This window comes from Adiantum capillus-veneris, chromosome 14, assembly GCF_014529385.1.
Source record: "Adiantum capillus-veneris isolate H3 chromosome 14, ASM1452938v2, whole genome shotgun sequence".
Classification (NCBI taxonomy): Eukaryota; Viridiplantae; Streptophyta; class Polypodiopsida; order Polypodiales; family Pteridaceae; genus Adiantum; species Adiantum capillus-veneris.
In genome coordinates this window covers 124,455,588-124,472,542 of record NC_140944.1, presented here as the reverse complement: position 1 = coordinate 124,472,542, position 16,955 = coordinate 124,455,588, and the positions used below count along the sequence as shown (strand labels likewise).

General features: G+C 43.1%; 1 protein-coding gene across 2 annotated transcripts; it reads right to left on the bottom strand.

Annotated features, from left to right (window-relative positions):
* Positions 1-3,279: 3,279 nt before the first annotated feature.
* Positions 3,280-16,557, bottom strand: LOC147443080 (DNA-directed RNA polymerases IV and V subunit 2-like). 2 transcript variants are annotated; one of them, XM_086529014.1, is made up of 7 exons: positions 16,330-16,557; positions 15,817-16,229; positions 15,326-15,625; positions 14,157-15,100; positions 13,463-13,757; positions 4,107-5,311; positions 3,280-4,021 (listed from the first exon to the last, which is right to left on the bottom strand). In XM_086529014.1, the coding sequence occupies exons 2-7, from the start codon at positions 16,213-16,215 to the stop codon at positions 3,541-3,543; spliced, it is 3,624 nt and encodes a 1,207-aa protein (XP_086385140.1). In that variant the 5' UTR covers positions 16,216-16,229; positions 16,330-16,557; the 3' UTR covers positions 3,280-3,540. The 2 variants fall into 2 exon arrangements, with proteins under 2 accessions (XP_086385140.1, XP_086385139.1); XM_086529013.1 differs by having other exon boundaries at positions 15,817-16,557.
* Positions 16,558-16,955: the final 398 nt, after the last annotated feature.

Sequence of the window (16,955 nt, the reverse complement as noted above, 5' to 3'; positions counted from 1 at the left end):
ACACAGTGTATCGGCAAGTTCCTTGCATTGACACGTGCGACAGACGCGCACAACCACTCTCACATCCAAGAGCAAACCATGTGTGGAATCCTCGACACACAATAAACAGCTGCTGCTGCAAAAATTTTAGAGGTCAAAATCTGTTCGAATGGACATCACCATTGCGTCTAGGGCATGTCAAAACCTCAGGATACACCCTAACCTTGCATAAATCGCATTCCGTATGCAAAAGCTATGCAAAAAACACTGTTTTGGTGACCTGCAGAAATGAAAATCTGCATTCTTCCTGCAAGTATAGCTGCAAAAAAGCATACATACTTGCAATACACCCTTCTCTCAAGTTTGGGAATGTCTCTCAAGCTTCCATGAGCAAAGATGTGGTTGCTTACCTATCTCAAGCTTCCACCAAAAGCAAGCTCACCATAGCCAAAAGCTCACTTCTCCGTAGCACTCCATCTATCGCGAAGCCAAAGCTCTGATATCAATTGTGAGTGCGCAAATGCGGTGTGTGTGCAGAAAGTGAGAGGGGGAGAGAGAAAGTACGCAGGATATGGGTGGAGCTCCCAAACCTCATTGTATGAGCACAATGTGAGAATGAGTAGGAGCTCCTTATTCTTTGTATGTATAAAAAATAAGGAGATAAATGTGGGCGACCAGACACTGACCGACGGACACGGGCAGAGCACGGTGAGGCACGCCGCCTTTACCTAACAAGGGGAAGAAGAGAGAGTGTATTTGCATGAAAAATCTATTTAACTCAAACTAAACTAATTATCCTTAAAACCTATTGGCCATGAAGAAACATTTGTGTAATAGCAAAAGAATAAGGAAATCTAGTAAATCCTTTTAGATTTATATTTACCTTAATGATTTAGTCAAGTTTTCAAGAAAACATGAGTGTTTAGGGATAAGATGATAGTCCACAAGAAGGAAAGACTTGCTAGTCTATAACAACATTGGATTAGTGGCATCCACTACATAAAGAATTTGCCCGTTAAGAAACAAAGCATGGCTACTAAGTTGATTGCATACACAGTACCAAAGCTTGCTTGGTGCAAAGTCCCCATGCCTTTAAGAATGAGGGAAGTCACAATGGAGTATGAAAAACAAGCATGCCATCAATACGACTTGTGCATGTAAAAACCTCCCAAAGACCACTCTTGTTTTGCTTACAAGGTGAGCAAATGGTTTTCTAGCTAACTCAAAGCAGCAGTCGCTTGTAATTTCTATCTACATCCTAATAGGAATTGGTTTTTTATGGGGCACCCTTGAGCTTTCGTTTCGGTTGGTTTTTGAAGGCTAGCTCTTATTTTTACCAATGTCAGTGCCTATTTGTCCAATTTACCTCCCCAGGGCTTGCCAAAAATGTTCTCTTTAACCACAAAAAAAAGAGGACATGCTTAAAACTCTCCTTGAAGCATTTTGCGGGTCTTTACACTAAAAATTATAGAACTTCACCATTTTTCATCAAGGCAAGCTCGAAATCTAGCTAAAATTTTGCAATTTAGCATGTTAAAAGAAAGTATATTGTCTCATACTTCCTTATTTCCAATCACTCCCTGTTGTGGCCTTGGCTATAGTACATCCGGATGTGATTGTCCACTAGGTTGAGTTGTGCATCCGCCATGGAGCTTGGTGTCATGAATTGTATGCTATATCAAATCAGTAAGTCAACTAGTGTTGGGATTTGAAGGGCACCCTATCCTTTCGAAAGAAAGACACTAGGAAAATTCATCCTTTCTTATGGAAGGCCATATATTCAATAAAGACAAAAGTAAGAAAGATAAATATTAACCGCATGGGTTGTCATTCATAAATATCCCCTTATATAAATCCTAGTGTATGTGTATGTCTTTTACTTAGCGTATGAGATTAATCTTAATAATAATTGGATGCCAAGACCACAAAAATACTAAAAGACGCTCTTAATTTAGTTTTACCTCGATTTTCTATGATGATATATCCCATCTGCAATTTTTGATTAAAAAACATAGTTTTTAGGTATTCTCTTCCGTTGATAGAATCTTTATTTTCCTTTCCTTCTCCTTTGAAGGGAAATTTTTGGACTTAAGCCAAAAGCAGGGAAGATGAGTTGCCTCTACCATTTCTCAAAGGACAGAATTTCATTGAGTATTAGAAGCCAACTTGGCCATTGTATTTTCAAGCTCTCTCAGCATTTGCCCCTATGAGAGAAATAATGAGGCCAACACTCAAGTGCATGGTCACCCAATGTGTAATTGGCCCTTATGCATTTAAGGCCGCTCGTCGCAGTCCAAGAGAAATAACCCCTTGTGAGAGGCACTCCTACCTTGTTTACTAGCTTTCACCTACTTTTTATTAGTCTTGGTGTGAAGAAAAATTGGTCTTAGTGCAAGAACATCTTCTCTTTTGTACAATGTTCAAAGTTTTCATGTGGTGCCCAAGGGAGGCTGTCCCACCAATTTAGTGGATATGTAATATACAACTTATCATAGGATCATGTTGAGATTTTCTTCTATCATCTTGTTTGTCTGGCAGTTTGCCATATTCATCCTTCTATACGGTTGAGATTCGTCTTTCCTTCTATACAGTTGAGCTTCGTCTTCACCATTCATGGGTGATATATCACCTCCCTGCAAAGAGAATGGGGTAAGGGGCTTTTAGCTGTAACCTTCATTCATTGTGTCATTGCTTCTTTTTAGGTGCATACGTTGTAGCAGTCGATCAAAATTGCTGACGACGGAAAAGAAACATGTACTGAATTCTGCAAGTAAGATGACAAACCTCCATATTATGGGCGACATACAAATGTCTCTTTGGCAAAATTCCTGAACATCGGTAGAGCTTGTGGTGTGAGACTCCGTGTAACATTTGGTCCTAAAAATATACCATAAAATATAGTTTCTTGCCACTTTCCAAGTTGGAAATCGTCTGATTTGCCGGATTTTCACTTTAGCTCTCCTTGACATACAAGAACCAGAGTTGCATCCAAAACAATCTGAAACTAACAACATAATTTCTTGGTGAAGTCAAGATGCACTAGTCAGCAATGAGCACTATTTCATTTCCATGTCAATCTAGGACTCCCATGTCATACCCAAAACCTCGTGATTGCCCGACAAGCATTATCAGCAAACATGCCAGCTTCAAACAGTTTATTTACTTTTCTTTGTGTAGCCAGCACTCAAAAAATATTACCCATTACACATTACCACCTTCATCCAAAAATATCACACATTTTAGAGTACAAGACTGCATATTGATATATGAATGCTACAGCAAAATATGTAGACGCTAAAGAGCAACAAGCAGTGTGCCCACCAACTAGTAAAACCGAAAGACTTGTATGACACTGCATAATTTACACGTGTTTGGCCTTTTCTGTATTTAAGCTTCCAAAAAAATATCTATACATTTGGTTACATCCCCCTCAAACAGGGCTTTTAGCACTCCATAAACATGTGCCAAAAATTTAGATACCTGATGTAATGCGTTCAAAACATTGTGGCATATCCCAAAGAAGCCTTTTCCTCATCATGCTCCTCAAAGTTAGTTAAATAATCAATCCAGCTCTGTTTTAAGCCTCATACAGATACCCATGCTTAATAGCTCCTGATACAAGAGCTTGCAAGCATATGGGACATCAAGGCAAACTATGTGTTTGCTGGTCTTACAAAACCTGCAAATACGGACGTGCTTATTCCCATCCTTGGTCGCCATCCTATTGCACCCCTGGCAGACATACACCTGATATGGATCTGAAAGCAAGAAAAGCCTCTCTTGAATGTTTGAGGCCACTCCATGCCCAAGCAGACAATCGCGCTCCATCTCCCCGATCCTGATCCCGCCATGCCTCTTTCGGTCATCTACAGGTTGCCGTGTCAACGGATGCGTAGGGCCTTGCCTTCTGTATTTAAGTTGATCTTCCGCCATCTTTGTAAGCCTTTGATAGAAGGCCGGCCCGATGAAGATTCTGGCATCCATCATTTCACCTGTTTGGCCATTTACCATTGCTTCATAGCCCCATTGATTAAAACCCAACCTGAAAGCCAAGGAAAAAACACAAGTAGTTTTTGACATTCCCTACGGGGAACAAGTTGCTCAAGAAAAGGGGGGGAACTGTTTACCGATGCAATTCATGTGTGATATTCTCCATGGGCATATGCGTATAGGCAGTTCCATCGAAGAATCTTCCTTTGATGCCAGAAACTTTCCCAAAATGGGACTCCAGTAGCTGCCCAATTGTCTGTCGTGAGGGAAATGCATGCGGGTTAATGATTAGATCTGGAGTTATCCCTTGCCTTGTGAAGGGAAGGTCATAATCACGTACAATCAAGCCCACCACGCCTTTCTGGCCATGCATTGACGAAAACTTGTCCCCCACTACAGGAGCCCGTTTCTCTCTGAGAAAGACCCTTGCCACTGTGTTGTCTGCATCATCCGATGCTACAATCACACGGTCAACTCTGCCCTTCTCACAGGCTTTCAAATCAATACTTCGGTCTTCATATAGTCCATTTGTTTGAAGAGCTGATACCTTACCAAAAACCACATCCCGTGGAAAGCAATTTGTACCTACTTGTGGAAGCCCATCAGAATCCAACTTGCTATAAGCAGCATATGGCCTGTTACTCCTGCGAGCATCTGACTCGGCAGGTTTTGTCATGACTTCTTCATTCTGCTTATAAAGAGTAGAGAAACACCTGTAATGCATCGAATTGAAAATCCCTCGATCAATTGATGACTGATTCATGACGAGTGAATCCTCCTGGTTGAAGCCCATATAAGGGCATACTGCAACTATGGCATTCTGGCCATTTGCAAGCTCACTCCTCTCCAGTAGCCGCGAAAACCTCGTGCCTACCAAGGGCTTTTGTGGGTAAAGCAAGTTCTGACCACTTGTGTCAACTCTTGCCTGCAAACAGGTGGAATAAAAGCCAATTGCTTGTCTACAATGCTTCTGGGCCTGATGCAACACTCTCAAAGTGTGATTATGATTCGCAAACGGTATCAAAGATGCACTAACACCAAACATCAATGCTGGATGGATTTCACAGTGCGTAAAGTTCTTCAGACTGCCATTGTTCTTGACATCTTCCAAGTCTACTGCCACCATGCAGCCTGCCTCTTCCTCTGGTCCCACATACTCGATAATACCTGCCTCTAGAAGTTTCTCAGCATTCCAATTCACGCTAGAACCTAGCTTGCGTTTGAGTTCCAATCTGAATTGTGGAGGTGACTTCTCAGCGAGGATCAGCAATGGCCTCAATATGCGACCTGAGTCACAACAAATTCGTACCTCCTTTTGTGAAGCATCTTCTGCAATCTCTACCTGCCAACATTTCACAATGTAAGGAGCTGCTCTGCATAGCTAAGAATATACTCTACGATTAAGCTTATTGCAACTTGATCTATTGTACCTCTGCATAAACTTTAGATAGTGCTTGAAAACAAATGCAAACAAAAGCGGTAAGTTTGTCTAACAGGAAAACAGTAGTTTGGACAAGAGGGAGAAAAAACTGAGCTCTCCTTCATTGACACACACATCCTCTGTGCAAATGACAATGAAGTGACCAAGTAGGGGGTACCCAATCTTTTTTAATATTTTATTAGTGGGAATCTTCATCGACGCTAGGCCCAGGCCGTGCAAGCAAAAGGCGGAAGAGGTGGGGACAGAGACAAGGCTGGGATGGATGTTGTGCAAGCACGCGGGGAGGGTGTCACGTTGCAGAGTCGCCGGGAGTCGAGATACGTCATGCAAGCAAGAGGCCATGAGCAGGGAGCGCGGGCCAAATCACATTTCTTTTAAACAAATTTGTCCAGCTACAACAGATCTTCTTGTTAGCCTATGTGGTGTAGGGTAGCCAAGTTGAGGCATTCTTCTATTGCGCCCAGGATCGAATCCTTCTTTTGGAGGTTGAAGGCCCTTCACCTTGGCAACGATTCCTAGACTAGGAATCTAGGAAACTAACAAATATAAATAACGAGCTACCAATAGGTAGTAGGTAGTATATAAATAATTGTGGTACCAACAATTGAACTAATGACAAAACTACTCATGAGGAGTATATCAAAGTTGTGTCGACTTCTAACTATTAGATCTTATTTAAGGACCATCGCCTACAAAAATGAGGGGTAAGGAGCAGCTTTTTCCAAAGTTGAGTATGCGATACTTTGGCCCTTTCCAGATTCAAGAGAAGATCAATTATGTATCCTTCAGACTGAAGTTACCAAATACATGGACGATTCACAATGCATTTCATGCGAGTCTATTGAGACCTATCAAAGGTGAAGTGCCACTAAACAGGGAGCCAAAGGAGCAGCCCGAAGTGGAAGAGACAAAGGAGATTCTCATTCCAAAACAGATCCTTGCTCACAAGGAAAGGAAAGTGAAAGGTAAGTTGACACGCCTGTATTTAGTCAAGTTCAGGAACTACCCGGCTTTGGATGCCAAGTGGATGCAGGAGGAGGCCCTAACAGATACTCCTCAGATTTTAGAGCTTTACCTTGAAGCTTTTGGTTTAGCAAATACTATTCCAAGAATTACCGATGAATCAGCACGTTGAATCTAGTGCAGTGCAAATTGCACAAGAGGGGAGTTGTAACAAACTTGGACACCCCAAGTCTAGATTCGACCGCGACACAGAAGAGATTCACTTTAAAACAGTTCAAAAGACGACACGGCCCAGCGTAGTTCCGTGCCAAGAGTTATTGGCCCCAAAGACTGGCGCCCCTTTCGGTATTTCTTTTTATATTAATCTGCCCCAAATACCCCTGACAATGCAACCAAAGCTTGTGATGACAAGTGTAATGGCTATGTCCCGTCCGGGTGCCGCTAGAACTGCCTCTGCTGGTGGTCCCATCCTATCGTGTGTAATCTCAAGCCGCACCGCCAATTCGGGTAAAATGAAGTTGGCCTTGGCTCCTCCATCAAAGAAAATCAAGGCTTCTTGATCTTTCACTTTGCCGCAAGCTCGGTAAAGTCCTGTACTTCCATCAATCAGGCTTGGGTCAGTACCCATGCAATCTGGTACTAGTCCTGCTTTCATCTTGCCTTTTTTGCCACGTTCCTCTATTGCTCTCGAACTCTCTGGCCTGTCTTCACTTTGTTCTTGCTGTGCCTTTTTGGGGCACTTTGCGGAGACGTGCCCATGTTCCTCGCAACCAAAACACTTCCCTTCTTTAATGTAATTGGCCCTGTCTCGAAGAGTGAGACGAGGTCGTGTATCCTTATCTTTCTTTTCCTGGGAACTTTCTCTTTCTACTTGCATTGTTAGAGGTCTGTTGGATTCTCTGAGTCAAGATCTCATCAGTGGGGTAAGTCAAATTTCCCGAATGTATCACGAAACCCCGTTTCGCATGACCCATCAATTCTTAAATAGAATTTGACTTTTGTTCCAGGCAGTAATCTCGGATCTCTGTAGGGAGTCCGCAACAAAACCGCTCAATCTATTCCTTAAAAGAGACCTTCTTAAATTGGTAGACAAGAGTTCCAAATCTCTCGCAATAAGCGTCCAAAGAATCTCCCTTGGTCATCCGAAGATGATTCCAAGGGTTCGTATATCTCGTTCGTACTCCCAAGTCAGCCAAGAAGAAATAAAGAGCCTTTTGGATTTCAACCACTTGACAAGAGCTTCCTTCCTCAGAAGAAGAGTGGACCACCATGTTCGAGCATTTCCTTTGAAGAAAGATGTAGCCCTCCTAATCTTGGAGTGCTCTGAGTAGTGCCCTCCAAAGAAGGCTATGTCAAACTGCTATATGAAGGCCAAAGTCCTCATAGCATCTCGGAACCCAAAAAAGGATTCAAATTTAATCGACTATCCACCTTCTTTGAATTCTTTTACTTTCTTGCTTTTGTCAAGGTCTAGGAGGCTTTAGTGAAATCTCACGAACGACACAAGAAGGCAACAAATCGACACCGTCGCGACTTGAAATTAAAGGAAGACGATTGGGTGCTCTTACGTTTTGAGAAGGCACGACTAAGAAAGAAAAAGGGAAAGGAGCGGCTTTTTCCCAAGCTTAGCATGAGGTACTATGGCCCTTTCCAGATAAAAGAAAAGATAAATGATGTCTCCTTTAGACTTAAGTTGCCCGATACTTGGAAGATTCGCAATGCTTTTCATGTGAGTCTATTGAAGCCTTTTAAAGGCCATGTGCCCGATGATGGGGAGCCAAATGAGCAACCCGAAGTGGACGAAAGTGAGGAGATACTCATTCCAAAACAAATATTGGTACAGAAGGACAGAAAGATAAAAGGTAAAGTGATTAGGCGGTTCTTGGTTAAGTTCAAGAACTATCCTGCATTGGATGCAAAGTGGATGGAGGAGGAGGACCTAGCAGATACTCCTCAACTTTTGGAACTTTATCTTGAAACATTCGGTTTAGCATAGTCTTCTCCGATAGAACCCCGATTTTAGCATGGGTGAATCTAGTGCAGCGGGTTTGCACAAGAGGAGAGTCACTCCGCTCCTTTGTCAACGGATTACCCCGATTTTGATTCCCTTTGGGTTTCAAGGATATTCATGGGCTGACAGTATTCTAATGTATGACTTTATGAACTCGAATTCCCGAAAATAAAAATGATTGATTTGTACTTGATTTTTTTGAGTGCAGGAACTGAAAGACAAAATGACTGCAACATTTTGGTCTCATAAATCTCTATAGACATGATTGCAATAAGGATGAGTTAATTGGGCATCCGTGAGGTCTGGAATGGATCTAGATGCAATTATTAAATACGTTGCCGATTAATCATGGTCTAAGATTTGGAGTGAATTTGTATGTGATTTGTTATGTGATCATGTGATGTCAAGTGATGTGACTGTCGTTTTGTACAAGTGCTAGATGTGTTGTGTCTAGTGCGTCAATACTAACAGTCAGTGAGTACTAAGACAGTTTATGGCCTCCGTCTGTTTTGCAGACGTAATCAAGGGCGATTACAATTCTTTCAAGAGGGGGTATGTCACAAACTGGTGACGTGGTAGTGCCCCCGGATACACACACACAACCCTTGCTGACGTGGGAGCAGCAGCCAAAAAATGCGCCGTAAATCTCGTCGAAAAACGCGTTGACAGGTTGACATGGCAGGTAGTACGGACCTCTGCAGTTTTCGCTGACATGCTGACGTGGTAGTGTACGGATGCCCGTAATTTGCGTTGGCTGCTTTTGGCTGGCAGATTTTGAGCAAAGCTTTTGAGTTTAATAAGCTTTTGAGTTTGAGATTTTGGGGCTCTGCTTTTGGACATCCCTTGCAGCAAAAAATAAGTTTGTTGAGGCCTCATTACTCAGAGCATTTGGACGCAGAGTCTGAGTGTGAGTTCTCGCAGAGTCCCTTGTACTTTGCACACAGATTAATATAAAAAGAAATACCGAAAGGGGTGACAATCTTTGGGGCCAATAACTCTTGGCACGAAACTACGCCGGGCCATGTCCTCTTTTGTGAATTGTTTTAAAGTGAATCTCTATTGTGTCGCGGTAGAATTTAGACTTGGGATGTCCAAGTTTGTTACAGGAATTATTCTGCTCTTTTGTCATGGGTTACCTCGACAGAATAAAATCACTGATTTCTTTTTAAGATTTCAAGAATACTAACGAGCTAACAATATTCCTAAAATGAATCTGTTACAAGTGCTCCCTCATGTGTGTATTGTTTTAAGTGCATGTTTGCAAGACAAAATGACTATAGCATTTATGTTTGATTTCACTTGAGGGGTGATGTGGATATCATAGTAACAATATTTAGTCAATCAAGACATCCATCAGAGATCAACGCAGTCTAAATGTGACTGCTAAGTAAGTTACAATGATCATGATTCTCACCTAAGATCTCGACGGGGATAGTGATGTGAATGTTTAGTGGATGTCGTCTTTGTGCAAGTGTTGAATATATATATATATATATATATGTGGTCTAGTATGTCGATACTTAGAGGGAGTGTCTATTGAACTAGTTTTTGTCCTCTTTCTATTTTACACGCATAATCGAGGGCGATTATAATTCTTTCAAGAGTGGGGTATGTTACAAAGTGATGATGTGGCATAATAAAGTGTTATGGTATCTCAACAGAAGGGCCTAAAACTTGCAAAATAAAGCAAGAGGACCAAAATTGGCGAACAACCACTGACGTGGTAGGCTGTACGGACTTCTACAATTTCCAGCACAAATCGTGCTGACATGCTAACGTGGCACCGTGTACGGACAGCCCAAAAAGGGCACTAGCTTTTGGCCTCCGAATGCTTTTAGACTATTGCTTTTCATGTACTACTTTTGGCCAAGGGCCTATAAAAGAATTGCCAAGGCCTCTCTTTTGCAGATTAGCTTGGAAGCACTACAAAGAGAGCAAGGACCCTCGGACATTGTAACCTTAGAAGCATAATAATAAAGAAATTGTAAGGTGCAGCGGAAGTGAATGTTGAACTTTGCTCAAGATGAGTGCTTCGAACTGTGCTCAAGGGTTCCTTTTACTTACGGTAGGGAGAGCCTTCCGTTTCTTTAGCGAGAGAGTGCAATGGACACAAACAAAGTGAACACTGTGAATGAAGGTGCATGAGTCGGAGAGAGAGAGAGAGAGAGAGAGAGAGAAGAATACGACACCAGAATGTTGTCAAACCCTCCTCCGAAGGCCCCACTCTCTATGGCGAGAGTGGTCTACTATTGATTGCACAAATGTCTACAATGCTTTGGACTTGCCGACGATGTCGACGACGACAAGACGGACTGAAATCTAAAAACGCTAATGGCTAAAATTTGCAAATCTTCTATCTGCTGAATTCAGACTCTATGTCGGTGACGATGTCGATGGCGACGATGCGCTGAAAACACAGATGCTGAAATCTGCGTTTTCCAAGCTGAAAATGCAAACTTCGATGGATCTGACCGTGTGGCAAGGATCTGTTGCGGGAAGGTGAGATCTGCGAGGCTCGAGACTTCTTCTGAGGTGTGTCAATGCTGAAAACTGAAAACGTTGGTTCTACTGCTGATTCTGTCGCGATGGAATTGCAAAACGCTGAGGCTGATCTGCAAACCAAAAACGCTAAGGTTGAAAACTGTCCTTGCTGAGGAAATCTGCTAACGCTAGGGCTGATCTGCTGTCGCTGTGGAATCTGCTAACGCTAGGGCTGATCTGCTATCTTGCTGCAAAAACACTAGGTCCTACTGGGTCTGCCAATGTCGGGGCTGAACTGCAATGCAAAAACCCCAGAGCTAGTCTTCAATGCAAAAACGCTAGCTCTCTGCTGATGCAAAAACGCTAGGTCTGCTGATGGGGAGGATCCTGCTAAGAAGGTACCTGTTGAACCGAAGTTCCTGCTGCCTCTTCTGCCCATAAGTGCTAGCGCTAGGTTTCCTTCTATATATCATTGGCCAAATTGCCCTACCCAGTTCCCAATAAGTCGCTTAAAAATAATAAGTGAAAAATGTCAAAAATAGGAAAAATAGGTCCATGCACTATAAAAATGCTCCTGATGGGTTCTGATGGAAATCTGATGATCATGTTGTGTGCAACCAAAGGATATGCATCTACTCTAAGTGTCTGGGCATGCACGATCTGAGAACACACTCACAAAAGTGCCAGATCACTTCCTAATCTAACTGAACTGAACTGAACCGAACCGAACCCATATCATGAAGTAGCTTGTCCACGTACACATAGGGTTAGATGTGCACGTGACAAAAATATGGAGAAGAAACACCAGTCTTTGGGGCCAGTATCTCTAGGTGCGAAACTTCGCCGTGTTGTGTAATCTCTTAGTTTTCTTCAGTTCTTTCAGTTTTTCTTGCATGCGTTGTACTAGATCATTGGCTTGGAGTGTCCAAGTCTATTACATCTCATACCATTCAGAAGCTTATGGCTTATGGCGCAAGCCAAGAAAGGCTTTGGTAGGCATTCCAGCTCTTGACCATCCCTCGAACAAGCCGGTGTTCGCTTCTTCAAAGAAGGATTCTTCCAGTGACAAAAAGAAGAAGGACAAGCACAAGAAGAAGAAACTTTTATAGATTTTTATCCGCTTTTTCTCATCCTCTTTGGAATTAGGGGAAGACAAACTGGCGGAACTCTATGAAGACGAAGAAAAATCAGGATCATCCTCGAAACAAACACATTTCTTGGATCTGCCTACCACCTCGAAAGTCAATTTTCGGCCCAAATAACCAGGAAAATCCACTAATTTCATTTTCTTCTGTGAGTGCTTTAAGCTTTTCACCTACTAGAGCTTTGTCAAACTCTTTCTGCGAGTATAGCCTCTGCTTTTTTGCACTCGGCTTTGCTTTCTATCATCTTGAGAGGAGAATCGACGTCCTCTCGCCATCTAGAGTGAATCTCGTCAAGCAGGTAATTCTTCAAGTAATTCACATATTTCGGTTCCTTGGACTTAATCAATCTTTTCATACGCGTATCAACCTGCAGTCGACGTTTGTACTCCGCTTTGTCGAGATTCCCTGCTGAAAATTTGCCAAAATCTTTGTTGGTTTCTTCTGTTCCCACGCTGAGACTCAACTTTTCTTCATCTCCCCAACGACCAACACGATAACCCATGAGTGCTACAAAAAGGATCGAAACCGTCATAGAAGAAGAATCATTTTGAGCTCTGATACCACTATTACAAGCTCACTCCAAGCAAGAAATCAATAGCAACAATAGAGTTCCGTCCCTAGATGCATTGGCCCCAAAGACTAGCGCTCCTTCCGATATTTCTTTAATATTGCTTCGCAAAGGTACAACTCCTCAAGGGTCTAGTTCTCTTTGAGACTCTATGTCCATATGCTCTCTATAGGTTGACCCCATGGTCCTTATAAGCAATACAAGGGATGCCCAAAAGCAAAGCCCCAAAAGCTCTTATCCAAAAGTAGCTACTCCCTAAAAACAAAGCTTTTTCTATGGTATGCTTTTGGGGCCAAGGGTCTTTAAATACAGCCTTGAGGGGATTCACTCTGGTATTCCAGATGTGGAAGCAGAGAAAGAGCCCTCCCAGCTATTGTACCTTTGTGAAGCAATAAAGAAAGTAGTACCAAAAGGGACGCCAAACTTTGGCATAATTGCATTTGCGATTTGGGGCAACCATTCCGTGTTGACTTTCTCTTCTCTCTCTCTTTTCAAGTTCAGTTGTTGCAGTTTTCTCACATGCATTGATGTAGATTTCTTGCTTGGAGTGTCCAAGCCTGTTACAATATATGTATGAAAATTGTCTTTTATCACAAATCAATAGAGACAACCCCACTAAGCATTTGAGATATTTATTTACATGCACAGCTCTTCATGTCTCATGAAAGGGTCGAACAATTCAGTATTCAACATAATCATATCTCCTGATAAAAGGCAAGGGTGGGTTTCTCTGTGTGTGCAAGTGTGTGCAAGTGTGTGTAGACTCATACTTCAAAAAGAACATAGATGGACATGCTCATATTCAACGTGGGATGCTTCCATAAATCAAAAAAATGTGCCATCAGATGAAGATGCACCAGAAAAAGCCTGATTATGACTGTTACCTGATGGTGTAGATTCATGGTCCGCCGCATGAGCCTCATAGATCTGGCAAGGCCTCTTGCATTCTCATGTACAGCTACCCACCGGCCATTCAAGAGGACTTTGGACATATTCCGTAGGTTGTCAAGAGATGCATCTTCCAGGCATACTGCAGATAGCTGTTTCAGAACTTCAAAGACATCCTTCTCTGGTGAGCCTGAAGAGACACGACTGGAGAAAGCCAAACTTTTAACCAGCCCACATTTCTCACCATCCGGTGATTGAACCAAGCAAAATCTCCCTATGTATGACAGGTTCCTGCACACACGAGTCAACCCTCACTATAAGCTCCACCTCATCAAAGTCCAGCCTGCCCGTACTTGAACAGATATCTGACAGCTCTAGAAAGTTCTTTTTATCACATGATACTTCAGACCATGACAAATTTGCTCGTCAGCATATGCAAAACATTCTCTAGATATATCCACATAAGGACTACAAACGTTAGAAATGCAAAACATTCTTCAGATATGTTCACAGAAAAGCTAGGAAGGTTAGGTTAGATGCATACAGGATCTCAAGCTAGTAAATCTTCACAACAGTGTCTTACACATGTACAACTGGGTACAGCCACAATACACCAGAGAAACATTACATTCTTCTTACTGTTGACTCGAACGTCAAGCAGCCCAAGCACAAAACGCAAAGTCTGCTTACGGATAGCGTGCATCCCGTAGCCTTGCTTTTGGATTGGCTGACAGTTCTGTTTGGCGAAGATGACTGATCGTGGCCAAGGGGTTTTCTCTATCGAGAGGCACAACCAGACCACCTTGCCTTGGGGTGAGAGTTCCAGGAGCCTGAGCCCAATTCCCAGTCAGGAATGCATTTTCCAGAGAAAACGGCACAGCATGCTTCTGCAAATCTATATTCCCTTCTTTCACAAGAGCCTTTTGTAAACCTCTCTGTAGCTCCCTCCGAAACTTGAACAGCTTGCTTTTCAATTCCATCAACAGGAGATCCCCAGCCAAGTCCAGCCTCTTCTTACTAAGACAATGGATGTCATCTTCTCTTCTTCTGCCTAGAGAACATGCCAAAACCTGTGCAACCATGTACCCCAAATGCATGGCCTTTGTGCGATCATCTTGCATTATATCGGGAAACAGGCATCTTTGTAAGATTTGAGAAGGTGTTTCCTCTGTCTTACTTCTCAGCTTACCTTCTAGTAGTTTTAAGGCAGCCGTTTTGATAACTTCACTGCTCTGACTGAGTTGCTCCTTGAATGCATCCCATAGCCAAGGAAGCATGTCAGATTCAGCAGCTTCCAATGTAGGTCTGACCATGTCAAACATCTGTGTATCCTCCAAATCCAGGCCAATAATATCTATCAATTGCTTGTCTGTTGTGATGCCTAATGCACGAAGCATGACAACCACATTAATCTCCATTTTGATGAATGGAAGTTGGACGGTCAAATAAGGCGTCTTCTGCTCATAGCTGCTTCGCTTTTCTTCGACAGTATGATACTTCAGGTTGACCATCACATTTGATGTTCTTGAACTCAACCCTTTGCTAGCCAAGAGGAATCTGGACTGGAAACCTTTCTCATCACGTAAGCGAATGCAGCGAGGGCTTCTAACCTGCTCTTCTTGAGTAATTAAGACCTGAAAAACCACCGTGGCAATTCATCATGCATAGTTGCTCCAAGACATAGATGAATGATTGACTCTTCAAGCAGTCTAGTTCAGGCCCATCTTTGCTAGAAACTGAGGGCACTACTTCAGCTACACCATAGGTCTACTGAGCTTGCATCAATGCCAACGCAATTTGTCATTGGAATGGCCACAAAACACACACATGTTATACAGACATTCCATTTGGTGCCATACCTTCTCAGATCCTTTGATGATGAAGTATCCACCAACATCAAAATGGCAATGACCTCTTTGAAGCGATGTCTGTTTTGAAAGTCCATGCAACTGGCAGTAGGAAGATTGCACCATGACAGGAATACGACCAATGGAGACACTCTTCACAAGTTCATCCTGGTCAATGTCTTCTTGCTTAAGGTTCTCTTCTCCTATCCCTATGTCCATTGGCATGCTTTGCTTCCCTTTCCCTACATTCAATGGGGTGCTCTGCTTCCCTTTGCCTTTATGTATTTGTCCCAGCTCCCGAGGTTTATAGACCTGTATTAGGAAAGGGCCATCATTCCAGGGTCCATCAAACCAATAAAGTGGCTGTCCAAAACACTCCACAACTTACATGAAAAGCATGTCTAGGAAATGATGTCTCTGGGCATTAAGCTAAAATGAGTTTAAAGGCATTTGATAAGCATTAAAAGCGACATTTTCATGGTCCAGATGTCTGCAGAATGTACCTTGACATGTACATCGGCTTTGACTTCTGCACTGTATGTGAGCTTCCGAATTCGAGCTTCATGGGGAAACAAAGGTTTGACGTGCCCTTCTTGGGAGGCCCATTCAGGCTTGAACACCTGTACCTGTTGAAAAGAGAGCTTGGCGCGCCTCCAGCCCGGTGGCTTAGCAGGCTCCCTGGATGTTGCAGTGCTTTTCTTATGCGGGGTGCCAGGGGCAGCACCATAGCTCGGCAGCACCTCCACCTCTTTAAATTCTTCTTCAACCAGCTTTTGCACGTCCTCACCAAGAAATCGCTCGAATGAGCTGATCTGATGCGCAATCAGGTGTCTGCCCCCTTCGAACAGCCCCATCTCTATCTTTTCTGAGTCTCTAGTGTCTGGCAAATTGATGTTCTCCATGTCCTGCTGAAGGTCTTCCATTTCGACTCCAAGAGGGTGAACACGAGAAGCTTGTGTGTGTGTGTGTGTGTGTGTGTGTGAGAGAGAGAGAGAGAGAGAGAGAGAGAGAGAGACCTTCAATGTCGGCGATGAAGCAACACTGAAACGGAGGCAGAGCTGCTCACCACGGCCATCATGCAGCAGGCCTTGAACTGACCACGGCTAGAAAAGAAGGTGGCGCAGGCGAAATTACATGCAAAGAGGGGGGGCCATGTTGACATAGGCAGCTAGCTTAGCAATGAGCATCTGTTTAGGACGTTCATGACAGAGCAATGTCCGAAAATGCTCGATCCTAAAGACTAGTAAAGAGTAAATAGAATCGTACCCTTCATTTATTGCCTTCAAGCGAATTTACACTTAGGCATGTTCCCACGCGGGGGTGCCACCCTGCCTTCTCTACCTATGCCTATTGCGGCATCCAATGCTGCCCAAGCAATGTTTTACGTTCGCATGTCACAGCAGTAGGACAGATGGTGGTTCATTCTACAGTTTGCAGCCAGGGTGTGCAAGTCATCAATGGCTATAGTGAACGGGGACTTGGGAGGCTAAAGAGCATGGGCCAGTCCAAGCACTTCCAACGAACGATGTCCTACCGTATTGCACGCACGGGTAAAAAATCATAAATCCCAAGCTTTTTGTGCCCTTTTCCAGGTTTGGGTTCAATTTGGTGGTTGATGTGATGGCCAGGGATGATGATAAGA